This window comes from Brachypodium distachyon, chromosome 3, assembly GCF_000005505.3.
Source record: "Brachypodium distachyon strain Bd21 chromosome 3, Brachypodium_distachyon_v3.0, whole genome shotgun sequence".
Classification (NCBI taxonomy): domain Eukaryota; kingdom Viridiplantae; phylum Streptophyta; class Magnoliopsida; order Poales; family Poaceae; genus Brachypodium; species Brachypodium distachyon.
In genome coordinates this window covers 21184315-21202945 of record NC_016133.3, presented here as the reverse complement: position 1 = coordinate 21202945, position 18631 = coordinate 21184315, and the positions used below count along the sequence as shown (strand labels likewise).

The window sequence follows — 18631 nt, the reverse complement described above, 5'->3', positions numbered from 1 at the left end:
ACACTAAGGGCGATGAACAGTTCTTTAACGAATCTCCAAGCTACAGACACATCTTTCCACGGAATTGTTCCGGGAAAACCTGCAGTGCCATTGGGCCGGGTTAGCCCTCGACGTCGTCTTTGGCAACCCCGCTAACTTTCGCAAAGAACGGATCGATTTTGAAGTACTCGACTGGAAATCGCAATACCATGTGCTTCTGGGCCGGCCGGCACTCTCCAGGTTCATGGCCATCCCCCACTATGCATATCTCATGATGAAAATGCCTGTACCCTACGGCATAATCACCGTCCGAGGAAGCTTTACAAGATCGGACAATTATGATAGAGAATTTCATAAACTTGCTGAATCATTCGGCATGCAGACAGAACTCGCTTCTTTGAAGGCAACTACGGACAATGACGTACTTCCCATGACGAAGAAAGCGCCACAACAGATAGAATTTAGCACGAAGAGTGACACAACGGAGCATCAGGTACACCCGACGGATCTCAGTAAAACAGTGCTGGTGTCCTCGAGCCTTCCTCCCGCATAGGAAAGCACGCTCGTCGAGTTCCTACGCGAGAATTGGAAATTTTTCGCCTGGGTACCATCCGATATGCCGGGTATTCCCAAGGAACTCGCCAAGCACTCTTTGCAAGTGGACGAGCATGCCAAACCCATCAGGCAACCGATGCGACGCTTTTCAGAACCCAAGAGGAAGACCATTGGTGAAGAGGTCAATCGTTTGCTCAACACAAAGTTTATCTGGGAAATAAAACAAGCTACCTGGGTGGCGAACCTCATGCTTGTCCTGAAGAAGAACACGAAAGTTGTACGCATGTGCGTCGACTTCACCTCATTGAACAAACATTGCCCGAAAGATCATTTTCCCCTGCCTTGAATTGACCAGATCGTCGACTCGACTGCGGGATGTGCCCGGTTGTCATTCCTTGATGCATATTCTGGTTACAATTAGATCCGATTGAAGAAGGAGGACGAAGAGACATCATTCATAACGCCTTATGGATTTTTCTGCTACACAACTATGCCTTTTAGACTGAAAAACGCAGGCGCTACGTATCAACGCTTCATGCAAGTATGTCTTGGGGCGCAGCTTGGCAGAAATGTTCAAGTCTACGTCGATGATATCGTTATCAAGACAAAGACTGAAGATACTTTATTAGAGGATATTCGAGAGACATTCCAGAATCTTGATAAGTATCGGATCAAGGTTAACCCGACGAAATGCGTTTTCGGAGTACCTGCAGAGCAGCTACTGGATTATTTTCTTTTTGCAAGTGGAATCGAAGCAAATCCAGACAAGATCAGAGCAATAGTAACAATGAAGGAACCAACAAACATCCATGCAGTACAGCAGCTTACAGCAAGAGTGGCACCCCTCAGCCGTTTCATTAGCAGATTGGGAGAAAAAGTTTTGCCATTTTACCAGCTACTCAAAAAGGGGGACAAATTCACATGGACACCCGAAGCCAGCAGCGCATTCGCCGATCTAAAACGCATGCTATCAATTTCACCGGTCCTTGTAGCCCCACTCGAGAATGAGCCACTCTTGCTATACCTCGCCGCCACAAATCAAGTGGTCAGCACGGCCTTGGTAGTAGAAAGGGCAGAAGAAGGGAAAGTGCAGGCAGTCTAGAGGCCAATATACTATGTTAGTGAAGTACTGTCTCTCACGAAACAGCGTTATCCACATTATCATAAACTGGCATACGGAGTATTCATGACGGCCCGGAAGCCGGAACATTATTTTCAGCAACACCCGATCGTCGTAGTAAGTGAGGCTCCACTCGCCAACATTCTCAACAACCCAGAGGCAACAGGACGGGTCGCCCAATGGGGAATCGAGCTTTCGCCCAGGAATATCACATATGAGCGCCGGAAAGCAATCAAGTCGCAGGTGTTGCCAGATTTCATCACCGAGTGGACCGAGATGCAGACTCCAAGCCCACCCGATTTGTCGAGTGCCTGGACCATGTACTTTGATGGATCCAAACGAGCAGAAGGTGTCGGGGCAGGAGTAATATTGATCTCACCAAAAGGGGACAGGATGCGATATGTTTTTCAGATGTACTTCCGCAACGCCTCCAACAATGAAGCCTAGTACGAAGCCTTGTTGCATGGCATGCGGATGGCAAAAGCATGTGGCGCCACTCGTCTAATGATCTATGGTGACTCCAACTTGGTTGTGCAACAAACAATGAAGACCTGTGACGCAGTATCAGACACCATGATCGCCTACCGTGATATGTACAACACATTGGAGGGTAATTTTGACGGTTGTGAGCTCGCACATGTCAGCCGAGCCAGTAATGAAGAGGCTAATCATTTGGCCAACCTGGGATCCACACGGGCAGCAGTTCCGCCTGGCGTTTTTCTGGACATCAACGAAGCATCAAAGAGAAGAGTGCGACAATTTCAGTCAAAAAGTCGCCCAACTTAGATCTTACAGCCGACTGAACAGTTTCACCCGACAACCCCGCAGATGAGCAAGCAGCAGCCGGCACAGTCGAAGTCCTGGCAATTGAACCAACATGGATGAAGCCTTTACTCGCATACATGCTAGGGCAGGAGTTGCCAGAGGATACAACCGAAGCTAGAAGGATTATGCGGCGATCAAAAGCTTTCACAGTAATCAACGGCGAGTTGTACAAACGCAGCGTCTCCGGTATTTTTCAGAGATGTATTTCACCCGAAAAAGGACATGATATCCTCTTAGATATCCATCAGGGCACGTGCGGGCACCACGCCGGAAACAAGACAATCGCCGCCAAAGCCTTCAGAGCTGGGTTCTACTGGCCCACGGCCCTACTCGATGCCCAGGCTATCGTCAGCAAATGCGAGGCATGTCAGATGTTCGCCACGAAGCCGCATGCCCCAGCATCCGAACTCAAGACAATTCCCATTGCCTGGCCTTTCGCGCAATGGGGACTCGATATGGTAGGCCCATTGAGGAAGTCGCGTCATGGAGGACATCGCTTTCTGCTAGTCGCGGTTGACAAATTTTCGAAGTGGATCGAAGCCATGCCAATCGCAAGTGCCACATCTGCAATGGCTATTCAATTCTTCAGATCTATCGTTTTCCGTTTTGGTGTTCCTCACAGTATCATCACAGACAATGGAAGCAACTTCAAAGCAGCCGACTTTCAAGACTTCTGCGAGCAGATGGGGATCCGAATCAACTATGCTGCAGTCGCGCACCCGCAGACAAATGGCCAAGTCGAAAAGGCCAACGGGCTGCTCAACGAAGGCATGCGGAAAAGGCTGATGACACCCTTGCGGAGAGCAGTTGGCGCATGGGTCGAAGAACTCCCTTCGCTACTCTGGAGCCTCCGGACTACACTCAATTCTTCCACGCAGTTCACCCCTTTCTTTATGGTGTACGGAGCAGAAGCAGTGCTGCCATCCGAAGTAAGGTATAACGCACCTCGGGTCGCAGCATACCGCTGGACCAGATTGCACAGAAGGTATGGAAGATGCACTCGACGCAACAGATGAGGCACACGACATCGCCCTCACTCGGTCAGCAGTCTACCAACAGAGTCTCCGCAATTATCACGACCGTCGACTACGCCGTCGCTCATTCGTTGAGGGCGACCTAGTCCTTCGGCTGAAGCAGAAAGGTCATCACAAATTGGCATCACCATGGGAGGGGCCCTACATCATATCCAAAGTAATTCCAGGCGGTGCATACATCCTGAAGCATCCAGTCACCGGCATCGATTTCGGCACGCCGTGGAACGCCGCACAGCTACGGTGTTTCTACGCTTAGTTTTTTCTACAAACAGACTCAGTTTATCTTTTCATTGTCTTCAGTTTCTGCTAAGTCATATTATTTTCGTCAGTACATCATTGAATAAAGATTAGTTTTTCCCTCGTACATGAGCTGAATTACTACATTAAACACCTCCGTCTCTCCAAAGACCTGAGGGATGTATCTATATACTATCGCTCGAGTACGGCAACTCCAGCGCCGCAGTTAAAACTCCGCGAGTGGCACTCACCCGACAGTCAATCAGGACTCGGGGGCTGCGCGAAACACCCGTGAATATAAGCATTGTACAAACCGTGATTTTCCCCATCCAGGCGAGGACACCAAACCATCAGCTCGACACCCTCATCAACGGCCGACACTCAGGCGCAAGTTTATCACACTTCGTCACGACACAAGATATTCAACATTGGCAAGAAGGATCCATGGATAAAGGTACGTATTCCAAATATTTAACTAACAAAGTTTTGGTGGCAGGACACGACAAAAGGAGAGGAAACACAAGTTGTTCGACGCCTAATGACAAGAAAATACTCGGGGGCTGTTTCCCCCGCAAAAAAGTACTAAAACTCAGCGACGCAGTGGAAGTCTATATCATCTAGACAAGGTTGACCAGCTCTCGAGCATGCCACTCGACGGCGTCATAGTAGTACTCCATGTTAATCTCACCGTCTTGAAAAAACGGCACCACATGCAATCCCCCCAGATCCAGGTCGGGATATCGAAGCCGAACAAAAGCCAGGCCAACGGTGGCGCCAGTTGCAAGCTGCTCATGTATATAACTCTTGATGATGGCCGAATCCGTGAACAAACGGACTAAACCTCAGAGACTGTCAAGAACCGCCGTGTTCGGAAACAGCGCTCGGTGAATGTCAGTCATAATCTGGCGGCACGAGCTCAAACAAGCTTTGGCCCGGGCGGCTCGATCCTGCAGAAGCGCCAATACATACCCCCTATCGGAAACGAACCAGAAGGAAGGAACCGTCGGCCCTGCCCGTTGAAGAGTGTTCAGGCGATGACAAACGCGCTCAGCTTCCTCATGGGACCCGGGGATAATTTCTGCAAACACAAGACATCTTGTTCAAGATGGGAAGCCATACAGAACGGGCAATCACCACGGACAATGCTTACTGCGCAGATCAGACCTTATCGAAACAAGCTCCCCCAGGAGAAATTCTTCTTGGGTAGCAGCGGCACGAGCCTTCGACTTCCACACAGCAACCTCCCCGCGAAGCGCCAAGAGCTGACATTCAGCGTCCCTCACGCGATCGCGAAGATACACGATCTCATCAGAGCGACTCATCTCGGTGAAAGCAATGAAGCAGTTGATCTAGCCAGATATGCCAATCAATGAGTCCAAACCCGACTATAAATAGTCGACCATGGACTCGTGGGCTACTCCCATCGGGAGCGCCGTCCGCGCATCCGAAGAATTTTACTAATTCAAGATCTGTTTGAGTCCGTGCCTAACTCCACACAGTTAGCCACGCACTCGGGGGCTACTCCCATCGGGAGCGCTGTCTGCGCACCCGACGAAATCTTCCTAACTCAAGGTCTGTTCGAGTTCGTTTCTAACTCCACGCAGTTGGCCACGCACTCGGGGGCTACTGCCATCGGGGGCGCTATCCGCGTACCCGATCGGAACCCAAGCATCGAATATGGGTAAGACGCACAATAGTTGAATATCGATTTATAATCAATATAACAGATCCATTACAGTGGCCACATACAAATTGAATTTTTTCTTTCGAGTCCGTCCCCAACTCCAAGCAGTTGGACACGCACTCGGGGGCTACTCCCATCGGGAGCGCTGATCGCGCACCCGATATCTTTTCCCTAGGTGCCTACAGTGCGACTTGACTTGCGACCCGGTTCGCCTCAAGCTGCATTTGCTCCGCCTCTTCATGAAGAAAGATGATCCATCGAGCCAGTTGCAGAGTTCGATCAATCTGGGGTCGGATATCAATCGTCTCCCCAGGCATCACAGGAAGCTCGTGGATGTGATCAAGATCCAAACTGGGATGCTTCACCAAGGCAAACGCCAAAGCATGTTGAGCGCCCCTGATCATCACACTCCGGGCAAAATCTTGTATCCCCGTGCCGCCACGAAATTTTTGCATCAAAGCTTCAAGTCCAGCAGGCGGTCGACGTAGAGGAAACAGGGCTTGGTATATGTGCTCCAACGTCGATCGACAGGAGTCGGCAAAACCCCCTATCTGGTCAACACGGTCTTGCATCAATGCCAAAGCTCGGCCCCGGTCTCTGTCATACCAAAAGGATGATTTGTTCGAAGTGTTTAGCCTGCTCAGTCGGGAGTTCACCCTCTCGGCCTCCAATTGGGGGTCAAGTTGAAGCCCTGAAGCATCAGAATCAGTAACAGTCATAGTTGCAAAGGCGATAATCAGATTAGTCGAAGAAAGGAAATTCAGTTACCCGCCAATTTCTCGCACATCGTCGACAACTCCTCCATCAGGAATTCCTCGCGGTCAGTGGCGGCTTTGGCTTTCGTCCGTTGCACAGCCACCTCCCCCAAGACCACCCGAAGTTTTTGCTCAAGACCCTTCAGTTGGTCCCTCAAGATCGTCGGGTCCAGAAGAGAGGCAGGGGAAGGCGCCGGAGTCGCCACGGTAGCAAGCACTAGTTGCGACTGCACAGGAACGGCCTCGGCAAGCGGTGTTTCATGCTTTTCGTCATCGTCGCTCTACAGCACCAAACAAGACAGAAAAGAAAATATATCTTTAAAGATGACCAAGAGACATTCACATCACATCAAGAGAAGAAATTTCAGGCACCATAGTATGGGTTCATCTCAAACGAAGGCATGGAGGAGTCAATACTATGAACTATTACAGCAAGGCAAGAACAAACTTCACGACGAAGGATGAGCTCCCACCTCATCCGTAGCCTCCTGCGCGGTCCGAACAGTTGCCGCGTTCAGTTGCTCGATGACGGCGGTAAAAAATTTCGCCAGCTTGCGCCCCCCGCTTGACAAAACGCTTCAACTCGACGACTTGCCCGTCAGGAGTCGTTGGGGCACCGTCAGCAACCTTCTGCAGCAGCGCCTGGTCGAGTCCATGCGCAAGCGAGAGAATGAAGGCAGCCTCAGCACCCGTCTGCGTCTGCGCCTGAGTGAAGTCTTCGAGTGGATCTTCTCCATCGAAGAAGCTCAGCAAGCCGTCGAGTGAGCTCGGTGCCTGGATACATTCTCGTAAATAGTGACCTCAAAGAGGAAGTCACCTTCGCGAGCATGTCACCAGCATGATCGCACAACTCCCCGACGGAGCCCACCACGCCACTCAACTCAGTGACTTGGTGTTTGCCACGAAGGGGGGATAATGAGCTGATGGAATCTGCGCCAAATTCGCATCAGCCGAAGTAATCAAAGGGGAAAGGAAACATCCTCAGATATGATTAAACTCATCGGTGAGCGCGTCAACGACAGCCGAAAGTCGCGTCTTCAACTCTTCGTCTCGAGAGGCAATCTCCTTCCTCTCGAGTGCAAAGCTCTCCTGCGCCTCCAGCTTGGCCTGCTTAACAGCCGCGTCCACCTTGGCACGCGCAGCCGCCAATTCCTTGGCGGAATCAGCAACGAGTTGCTCATACTTTGACCGCCATTCTTGACTATTTGCCGACCGCCACGTCGCGTAGTCGGTTGGCTTGTTCAGTCAAACCTACAAATACAGGCAGGGTTAACAGGGCAACAGTCCATGCAAACAGTATGGACAGGGATTAAATCCGGTTAAAGCTCACACCATTGACATGAGCAGCGGCCTCTTTCGCCTGGTCCAGCTCCAGGCATAGCCGCGGTTCTCCTCCTCTAGTATCAGGTAGCGGTTGCTAAGATCTACCAACTTTTCAACGAAAGGCTGCAATTGACAGAAGCATGAGTGAAAGCCATTAGCACAAAAAAAATTTCACTCAGCACTCCCATCGGGAGAACACTTACATGGTTTTCCAGAGCCAAAGACCCAATACGAAGCTGAGACGCCGAAGTCGACGCTGCGCAATTGTTGGAGCCGGTGCCGTCTCTTGAAGCCCTGCTGGCGAGTTCTTCGCCGGCGGAGAATCTTGCACCTCGCACCGAGCCAAAGACGCACTCAATTTCGAAGGACTCCGGGCTAGAGAAACGGCATGAGAGTTCTTGGCCGCCGCATCACCATCACTGAGGGTTTCGGCTACTCGTTAACCCGGAAAGAAGAAATCCCAACAAACAAAAGGAATGGTTTTGAAACAAAGCATGATTGGAGGAGCCACTCGACCACACATCAAAGATACGAAGACATCCCTTCGGCTTGACAGCGACCTTGGCCTTCTTGGTCAGGGGAGCCGACGGAGACGGCGACCGGGGCCTCGGCTCGTCGGATGCAGCTGTGGCATTCGAAGGAATCATCTCTTCAGGCACCTCGTGCTGATAAGAATCTCCGGTCGATTGCTCCGCCTCACTCGACCGACCACACTTGCGTGATTGATGGTCATCTTCGTCTTCATCCACGTCATCCTCGTAAAGGGCGTCGGTCGACCAGTTCGTCGTCATCGACTAGCACCCCTTCATCCAATGGAGGCTGGCTCATAAGCTCTTGATGACCCTGCAGCAACACTTTTCAATAAAGACTAACATGGAAATTGCAGAGTAATAATTGGCGAGTGAACAAGTAAAAATCACCTCTTCACGCGATCAATCGGGTCCGTAAGGCGGCAAAGGCGACTCCAAATCTTCCAAGGTGATCTCCTTTCGAGTGACCACCCTTACTCGAGTCAGAAGGTCCTCGTCCGACAGCTCCTGCGCATAGACTCGAGTGGAGTCTGACGGCCCCGAGTACTCCCACATGGAGTGGACTCGAGCTTGGATCGGCTGAATCCGCCTCTTCATGAAAAGAGCGATGAGCTACAGACCACTCACCTCTTTCTCGGGAGTCTGTTGAAGCTCGACCACTTGCCTCAGCAGAACGGTGGCCTCTGCATCTTCTTCGGTTGTCAGCTCATGGTTCCAAGACTTCAATTTCCTCACTTGAGCTGTGGTGGAGAACTCGGGCAGGCTGAAATCCATGCCGTCGACTGGCTCGTCCTAGAGGTAAAACCGCCGACTCCTCCACTGTTGCACCGACTCGATCTGATGAAGGGAGAAGTACTGAACACTCCACGAACTTGGATGTTGGCGCCGTCGGTCTTGTAGATTCAGTCACCTTTACCCTGCCGCTTGATGATGAATAGTTTCTTCCATAGACCCCAGTGAGGTTTCACGCCCAGGTAGCACTCACGGAGCGTGATGAAACACGCAATGTGCAGATAGCTATTGGGCGTCAGATCATGCACCTGAAGCCCGTACGCCAGCAGCAGCGCATGGAAGAAGAAGTGGACTGGGAGAGAGAGAGAACGCGGATAACAAAATCTTAGAAAATAACTCGCTCCCCAGGCCTGGGACAGGGAGTTACCTCATTGTCCGGGACGCGAACCTTGCCGGTGTCTTCTCCGGGAATAAGTCTGTGCCTCCGCATCACCGAGAAGTGGCGCACCAAGATCCCGGAGCGCTTCCACTCCCCGGTCCTCTTGTCACCGCCAGGCGCGGTGTCAGCAGTCTTCTTGGATTTCTTGTCCAAGGCGGGGGGAGCATTGCGAGATGCCTTCTTGCCGTCAGCAGCGGCGCTGGCACCGGCGGTAGTGGAGATTTTCTTCCTGCCCATGGCAGCAAGCGAGCGAGGGCAGTGAGGAACGAAGTGGGGAGCGAGAGCGACGGAGAGGAGGCTAGGTTTGAGCAAAGGAGCGGAGCGCAGAAGGAAGATGCGATGGAATGCAGAAGACAAGGGGGCGAAATGGGGCAGGAAGAAGATGATTGATAACAGGAAGGAGCGGAATCACCGCCGAACGATTGAGAATGATGCCACGCGTTTTGCATCCACGTATGACGCGTGGCCCCAGCAGAAACAAGCTGTTTCTCCTTCCATCGGTTCAGGAACCCATGACAGCTATTATTGCGTCTGAAATCTTGCGCACGTCGTTTGGTCAAATCAAACTGACCACATCCACGGTACTCAATTCAGTCCGTGCATAAAGCATAAGGTACGTCCCATCGACTGCCCCGACCATTTCTTTAATCAAAACGTCAACAAAGACGTCATATCAAGCTCTAGAAAACTCGGGGCTGCCACCCGACGGCACAGGAACTCGAAGTGTACCCTACTCATGGGCACTCGACAGCAATATCCCGGTCGCATAGACTGCGAAACACACCTGAAGCCACGTTCATAACGTGAAGGTAAGACCCGATGGTTTTCATCGGGCCTGTAAATCAGCACCATCAAGCGATTCCAAATTATCCATGCGCTTGCATGAAGAAAAGATCCCAACTGACGCGTTGGTTGATCGCTCCACAGTACTGGGTTTCGAGTCTGTAATGCCCCCGGCAGGTTTGACTCGAATACCGTCAGTTATCCAAACTCGAGCCTGGGGACTCGAGTACTGATGTATGCTAACAAAGTTTTTGCCCCGGTGCAATCAACTGGACTCGACCGATCGAGTATTCCAGGTGTGTTACGCAACCATCCCACACGGTATCAGTACAATTCGCAGAAACGCCCTGTGGTTTCCGAGCCACAGGTCGGGAATTCCCAAATTTTGGGTCTGGCAAACATTCTAGTCGATTGACCGATGGACATTTGAAGCAAGAAGACTATCTGCATCTTGACATACAGTCGAATAACTGAAATAAAAACTCTTGAGTCCCTACCCGAGCCTGCGCCTCGAACAGGAACTCGGGAGCTAACTGACGAGGGAATGACCCTTCGAGTCCTCAACCTTCATGTAACCGATACAACCCAGCAGGGGTCCACTCGAAGGCCCATCAAGTATATGCAGGTCGAGTCCCTCAATGTGCGGCTCAAGCCAAGGAGCATAATTGTTTCGTACCAGAATAAACTGATTTGATCGTAACCTTCCCGATTATCACGCCCGAGACCTAGCCGACAGTATATAAGGCTAGGAGGGGGAGTCGGGAATGGGTAACCTCTACACATCCGCCAGATTTATCTGCACATCATAACCTCGTAGCTTCTCTGTAATCTCGATCAATACAATACACAAAAAGCATGAAGTAGGGGTATAACTTCCGAGGGCCTGAAACTGGTTAAATCTTGCAACTCCCCTAGTCCTTGTTAGTCGACGAGATCGCTGGTGCACCCCGTGCTCTTCCTCAGTCGAAAACCCTCGAATTAGGGTATTACCGAGGTAGCTCCAGACAGGATGCAGCTGTAGGGATGATCATTAAATTTATTAAGAAATATGTTTTATATTGTCAAAAGTACTTCAAAAATATGTACACTTATAAATATTAATGTACTCTTAGCTAAGCCATTTCCTCTTGGAAGATGTAAGTAGATTCAACGAGAACGATCAGACCTTTACATGCTCTGTTTTAGTTATAGTCCAACGATTTCGACAAGAAAATAAATCCGTACACTAATGCATGGCACGTGAAAGATTCCCCAATTCTTGACTGCTGGAAAAGGACGTGATAGTCTAGATGCAATGCTACCTTGCGTTTTTAGCCATCCAATCCAAAGTGAACCGAAGTCTCGAGTCCCCCTAACCTACTTAGCTCGCCAAACCTTTCAGTTATTTTTGTTTGTACTCAATATCGATTGAGTTGCGTGGTTGCTTCGTTGCTGCTTCCTCCGTTTCGGCGTATAATAATTTTTTATTTTTATTCTAAGTCAAACTTTTAAAACTCTGACCAAGTTTATAAAAAAAACTAACATTGAAAATATCAATGAGTATATTATGAAAATACATACCACGATGGCATACCATGATGGAGATTTAACAGAAATAATTTAGAGCTGTACATGTTTGTAGGTTTTCTATAAATTTGGTTAAAAGTTATAAAGTTTGATTTAGGACAAAGATGGAACTTACATTGAGGAATAGAGGGAGTACAAAATATTCTAACTTTATTTTAAGTAAACATTTTTCAAATTTCACAAGTTCATAAAAATATGCTAATATTTATAATATCAAAGAAGCACACTGCGAAGATATACGAATTTAAAATAAGACTAAAGGTTATAGATGTTAAAGATTTTTCTATAAATTTGATCAAACTTTGAAATTTTGACATAAGACAAAGTTAGAACATCTTATACTCCGTATGTAAAAACAGAGGAAGTACTACTCTTTTTTTTTATTGGCTAGTTAAAAGAAAATATAATACCAAGGCTCACAAAATTGTTCTGTCATTGTTCTACGTCTAATCTCTAAGCCATCAAAAAAGAAATGATAATCTCCCACCCTGACCTTTGGTTGTCCTTATGGGCAAATTGTAGACACCGGGACAACAATTTATCCTTCGATCTAAAGCATTGTCAGCGGCCCTTTTCTATGCACAAATCATAATCATCAGTACTGTATTTAGTGACGTGTTACAAAATGAAACTTTTTCACCTAATCGAACTTATTTCTGTACGGAGGACAAACGAATTTGCAGTAGTCAATGCGATGTTTCGACTATTCAGGAAGCTTTGAATTGAAAGTGTTTGTGGTGTCACCATAATAGATAAGTATAAGTTGCTTTCACCTAAAATCAATGGAGTTGCCACTGATTTTCATATGGTGAGATGTCTATTAGTATACCTAATTACAACTTTAAAAATGACAAAACTGTTCTTTATAAAATGAAAATTCTAGCGTCCCCAACCTTTTCATCATAGATGAGCATAACAAGGACTCCTTCGGATCCTAAATTGTTGTCAAAATATTACATGTATCTAGACGTTAGTAAGAATAGATAGATCTATATTTGGGCAAATTTGAGTCAAGAATTTAGGATCAGAGGGAGTAGTTTATTATAGTCATTAAAAAACAAAGCAAAAATGCTCTCAAAGCTGGCCGCCTACACAATCAAGATATAAAAAGCCTATTACACGTTTGTCATCTAAATCAGGACATAAATTCCCATGTAAGCCACCTTAGTCGCTTGGCAACCAATTTTCATCACGTCCTTAAACTTACTGTAATCAACGTTCTTTTTATTGAAAATAATGCCATTCTTACATTGTCAAATGGACCAAAAATCCGCTACAACACCAACAAAAATAAGAGTGTATAGGCTACAGTCGCTAGAAAAACCTGTACCTAACTTTCCGTAAAAAGAAAAAAAACTGTACCTAACGTGACAAGAACGTTCGGCGAGATTGTTTACTGAGGATGAGTCCCCGGCATAATAAATAGTACTAAAAATGACAAACTGGAACTAATCTTCCTCGATAACTAAGTAGAGCTTATCTTCTTATTTCTAAATGGCTCCTAAACAAGAAAGTTATTACCGATACTTGTCTCAAATTTAACCCAAAATGGATGTATCTATTCTTAAAAAGCGTCTAGATACATGTAATATTTCAACGAGAATTATGGGACGGAAAAAGTAGTACCGTATTTTATTTGGCTCTGGAGCGATTAAAAGGTAGCCCACCAGCAGGCTTGATGAGTTTATGGTTCATGCACTTGCAATTTGCATGTAGATTGCAGTGGGCTCATGAAAAAATCTACACCCAAACTTCTACAAATCAATCATCATTTTTTATCAGTTCATAAGAAAGTGATCTCTAACCTTTTTATGGTGGCCCTCCAGCTTCGATCATCTGGTGCGCATACGATCGCCTTTTGTAGCCATTTTTGCTACGTACACCCTAATCCCCTACAGTAACATAGCAAACAGACATCGCAATGACCAAAAAATTGAATCGGTGAAGGCATGTGGTTTACTTTGCGTACTGGACCACAACATCATCCCCACAATCTGCAAATATCTTCAGACCTTTTCAACAAAAAAAGGCGTCTACCCTCAGTAAATTACCTGTCGTAAATATTTTCTTCTTTATTCATTTAAGTGACAATACACAACCGGGACAAGGAGAGTTGTTACAATATGTGATTGCTGAAAGATGGATTGATTTACCTTTTACAAATATCCAAAGATGCCACCGAAGATTCTAAGCACACATCACCCTCTGCTTTTATTCCCCATGTTTGTGACCACTTGCTCAGCAGTCACCAATATTATTTCACTCTTTTTTTTTCCAACATAAACTCGCTCCATTTTCAGCTATAAATAAGCCCCTCTTCCAATACCTCAATTCCCTTTTCTCCTTCCTCCCTCCTTCCTCGCTAAGGTTTCCTTGCACCTGCAGGCTGCCAGGCTGCAGCACAGCATCTCTTGCTCTGCAGCCATTCTTTGGTCCTGAATCCCTAGCCTTGCTCTTGTGATCTTGCCGTATTTGTGCACCAAGGCAGAAACTCTGCTCAATTTTTCCATCCAGAATCAAGGTTTCCAGGGGAGACTCTGCCAAAATTCACTGTCGCAAACCAAGGTTTTCTGGGGGAGATTCTGCCCGATTTTTTTGCTCAGCCATCAAGCCGAGACCATATATATTTCACTACTGGTTTTTCAGGTATAGAACAGTAGGCTTGTTTGTAGGATAATAAAAGCACGTGAGATTTTGGCCAATCCATCGATGATTGATTAATTAGGGGTGGCTGTAATTTGGTAGATGTTACCAACCCTCTCTGAGGTGAACCTCTCCGAATTTATGATCAGCTCGACTCTCCGGCGAGGCTCCCATCTTGTCCTTTCCTTCTCCGTCGTTTTCCTCTACTGGTTTTACGTCTTTGAATCCTAGCCACTGCCAATAGTTCAGATCGTCCAGTAGACCCTTCCAAAATCACCATATATTCTACATATAATCTTAGTAAAAACTACAGCCTCTAGACATAGCTGGGCCAACAATAGTGTAGCTAAAAGATGAGCCTGTCAGGTGGGACCCTATCAAGTGAGACTTTGTCCGGGTCAAGCCATGGGACCCAGAGCTACGGGTCGGAAGGTAACCTGGAGCTCCAGGCCCGGATGGATCTGAAGCGGAAGAGGAGAAAGGAGTCGAACCGAGAGTCCGCAAAGCGGTCAAGGCTGCGGAAGCAACAGCAACTCGAAGAACTTACCACACAGGTTTGTGTCCCTTACACCCTATATATACATGGAAAATTAGGCGTATTTGTGTCTAGATACTAAAGTTTGTTAATTTATGTATATAGCTTACCTTGCTTTGTGTATTGAAGCTTGCACTCATGTGCAGGTCAAATTGACACAAAATTGCAAAATCAGATGAAAAAGGACACTTGAGCTGCAGGACCTGCTCAAGCAATTCCAATAATGCACGGTGCCCTTTTCTCAAGGGTCCCAGCTATATAATTGCTTTCCACGTAATACTTCCAACAATATTAAAATTTGTCAACATCTGTGACATAATGAAAAAGGTGATAGCGACCTAGTTAATGATAAGTGAAGCCCACAGTAAATTGAGGGAACTTTATCACAGTTTTTGAAAGCAATGACCTGATCAAGCTTGATTTCTGCTCTGGACAATCCACTCATGATTTTCAATAAATCAGCTGATTATCCGAAGAACAACGAACATCACTGGTCGCTTCATTGAAATTATAGTACACGGAACTGAAACGTCCGTACAACAAACCACAAATTCATCCGATGAAATCCAAAATCTTATGGAGGCGGACAGAATGCTAAGCAAAAAAATATATATATATAGTTAGAAGGTACTCCAGCATATGTGTACCAAGAAACATCACGTATTATTACTCTGGAATCATTGTTGAGAAGTTATACAAGAGATCGGTACGGAGCTAGCTTCATCCGAAGTATTCCAAACAATCATGTTAAAAGAATGTATGTTGATAAACAAACAGGTTAACCAGTTGAGGACGGAGAAGCAGCAGCTGGTGACGACGCTGAACCTGACCGTGCAGAGCTACGCGGCAGCGGAGACCCAGAACTCAGTGCTGCGCTCCCAGGCGATGGAGCTGGAGAGCCGCCTGAGGGCGCTGCGCGAGATCATCTACTACATGAACAGCGCCAGCACGCAGTTCCGTATCCCCACCGCAGCATCACAAACCACGGCTGCTGCTTACTACCCAACGACCTCTCTGATGGCTTCAGCTGCTGCTAGTTATGATGTTGCTGGCGCAAACGCATGGGGTTCAGGGATGCAGATGTTACAGCAGCAGCAGCCCATCGAGCTGATGTATCACCGGTGTTAGAATTTTTATTTACTTTTGGGTAGAGGAAGTGGTGGCCAAATAGGACAGCACAATTACAAGATGTTGTAAGGGCTTGTGCGTGTCTGTTGCTTTGTTTAGTAAGAAGATGTTGTTGTGGACGGGGCAACGCAATGCTATTCTGGCTTTGCTGCTGTTGGTGGCAGATTGAGAAGCACCAACAGCAAGTTGTCTTTTGGTTCTTTAGTAGGTGGGAGTAGAGGGAGATGGGCTAACCATGGGAGGCAGAAAAATTGGTGTGTGCCTATGCAGTCTGCACCCCTTGGAATATGAATTGATGGTATACTTATTGGGTATTGTGCGTCCCGTGTTGTATATTCAATGCCCTTTTATGTGTATTGTATTGGACAAGTTTTGACAAAACCTATCGTTACTACACAGCTCCTACTAAATTTGCACTGAATGCATTTTGCGTGTATGTGAATGTGATCGAAAACAATTTCCATACCGTACAAAAACAGCCACCATTTCCTTGTTCATTTTCTGAACTAGCTACCTGAAGTGGGAGTTTAATCAACAACATCTGCACACTGACTCCAGTTTAGTGGCGCCACAATTCCTTTCGTGGTATAAAAAATTTGGGAGACAATGGTCGAGCCCGAAATGCAAATTATTTACTTGGCTTCTTCTCCATCGAAAGGCTCACAGAGCTAAACAGCTTGCTATTATAGGTTGGGCTCATGAAAACGTGTGTACGCAGGTGCCCTTTCGCCAGGGGAGTCTAGATTGTATCTAGCTAAATTTTTATCCACTAAAACGCCGAACTGCAATTCTCCCCGCTTAAGGAATGGTGGAATCTGAACACCAAAGGATTTTATATGTCGCACCATAAGCTTTTCGATGAGGTCCTTATGTATGTCTTGTGGAATGTACAGAAGGAGCGAAACCATGGTATATTTTCAGAACTCCTCACTAGACATTGTAGATGTTCGGTTTCCCGCAAAATAAGACATTGCACAAAACGGTCAGTAATTTTTTTGAGGTGTAAAGTTTTGTTTCCCTCCTTTTTTGTACAAAATTCTTTGAACCTTTTGTTGGCAGAGCGCCAGAGTTTTGCTGGTCAAAAGAAATAATCAGGCCCAAGTGGACATGATAATTAAGTGTGTACTAGCATCTGCCACTTTGAAAGGTTGTGTTCCAGCGTGGTTTTGAACACCAGTAATTACGGTGGAGCCAGGAGTTGCTCATGCCACGGGCCAAAAACTTACCGTTTTTACATATAATTGCTAATAATTTGGATAGAATATTCAATGGTTCAACTACTAATAAGGTAATACATGGCAAAAGACTTGTATGGCATAATGGATGATACAAAAGATAGTACCCAAATCAAATGGTTAATTTGTACTCAACTCATCACATATAAATGGGAATCATAAATTCATCACATATTCATTTGATTTGCACTCAACTCATCACATATGACATATTCATTTGATTCGTTGTACACTAGTCGTGTAATCAACTAGCTCTAAACAGAGATTTGGGGGAGACGACAGGGGGGCAGCAGAGGAGATTTACCGGTTGGAAGTGGGACTGGGAGTCGCCGAGTCGGGGGAGGGGGGCAGCCGGGCAGGGAGCAACGAGGAACGACGGCGAGGCCGGCGACCTGGCTAGGCGGGGGTTGCACGAGGGGGGCTCCTGCCGGCGGGCGGCGGACTCGAGTCACAGACGCACGCAGGAGTCGGGAGTCCAACGATTGGCCTATTCGATTCGCCCGGGTGTTTGGCATTTTTGGTTCGTCAGTTGGCCTCATGGGCTGGGCCAGGGACGATGGACTGGGCTCAGGTAGGCAGCGCCCCGGGCTGAGGGCTGAGGCCCAAATATTCAATCTTACGGGCTCAAAATAAAATCCACAACCAGGGCCATGGCCTGGGTAGCCTCGGGTCCAGCTCCGCCATCTTCAATGCATGGTGCTTAGGAAGGTGCTTACACAAAAAAAATCGGGTTTTGTTTAAGCGCCGGTGCTTGTGTATTATAGGATAAGTGTTTAATTAGACACCTCTAGTACAGATATAAGCACTGGTGCTTGAGAATAAACCGGTCTAATTTTGTAGCACCACCTTAAGCACCTTGCATTGAACATGCTCTAAATGTGTGAAATTTTCTCTAAAAAAAAATTTAAATGTGAAATTTGACTCCCGAAGAATACGCAATCTCAGCTGCAATGTTCATTAGTGTTTACAGTCACCACAAGTATTATGCCACAGGAAAACATTTTTCTATAGAAGAAAAGAAACAAGTATTTCTTTCGATTTATAATAAGTATATCAGATTTAGTAACTTTGTATTAGTTAGTATAAAATTTGGGACACTTACTATGATTGGAAGGAGTACTATCTTTAACTTTTGTACTAGTCCGGGAACTATGATGTTTGTGTAGGAAGTGTCACATTTTTATGCAAAAACATGTATTTGAAAGAATATGTCGAAAATAATACTCCCTCCGTCCCAAATTAAGTGGCGTGGATTTGTATAAGATTCTATACAATTCCACGTAACTTATTTTGGGACGGAGGGAGTAGATAATATTTTCATCCCAAGATTTATCTTTTTCTAGAAATTATTCTGAGATTTTTTAGAAGCTACTCTGAGATTTATCTTTTTTTAGAAATAGTCTGAGATTTAAGTTTTTTTTGGAGGGAGAGTCGCCACTTTATTGATTAGCTAAAATTGGGGGGATACAAAAGGGATCGGGTGATTCGACTAGCCAGACATACTGGCCATCCTGCCGAGACGTTGATG

The 18631-nt window shown here is 46.7% G+C and overlaps 1 protein-coding gene and 1 long non-coding RNA gene across 3 annotated transcripts; one reads left to right on the top strand and one right to left on the bottom strand.

Annotated features, from left to right (window-relative positions):
- Nucleotides 1-10329: 10329 nt before the first annotated feature.
- Nucleotides 10330-17577, bottom strand: LOC112271767. Of its 2 annotated transcripts, none has more exons than XR_002965134.1 (4): nucleotides 17408-17577; nucleotides 13368-13454; nucleotides 13189-13316; nucleotides 10330-11011 (listed from the first exon to the last, which is right to left on the bottom strand). It is a non-coding gene; the product is annotated as an uncharacterized LOC112271767 (long non-coding RNA). The 2 variants fall into 2 exon arrangements; XR_002965133.1 differs by having other exon boundaries at nucleotides 13189-13302.
- LOC100829306 (bZIP transcription factor 44) lies at nucleotides 13901-16249 on the top strand. Its single transcript, XM_003571649.4, has 2 exons — nucleotides 13901-14759; nucleotides 15518-16249. The coding sequence occupies exons 1-2, from the start codon at nucleotides 14559-14561 to the stop codon at nucleotides 15866-15868; spliced, it is 552 nt and encodes a 183-aa protein (XP_003571697.1). The 5' UTR covers nucleotides 13901-14558; the 3' UTR covers nucleotides 15869-16249.
- Nucleotides 17578-18631: the final 1054 nt, after the last annotated feature.

Excerpts from the sequence above, each read along its gene's own strand:
- LOC100829306 (XM_003571649.4), top strand. The coding sequence starts at position 14,559 with ATGAGCCTGTCAGGTGGGACCCTATCAAGTGAGACTTTGTCCGGGTCA. Across the intron at positions 14,760-15,517 it reads TCGAAGAACTTACCACACAG|GTTAACCAGTTGAGGACGGA; the intron begins GTTTGTGTCCCT and ends ATAAACAAACAG.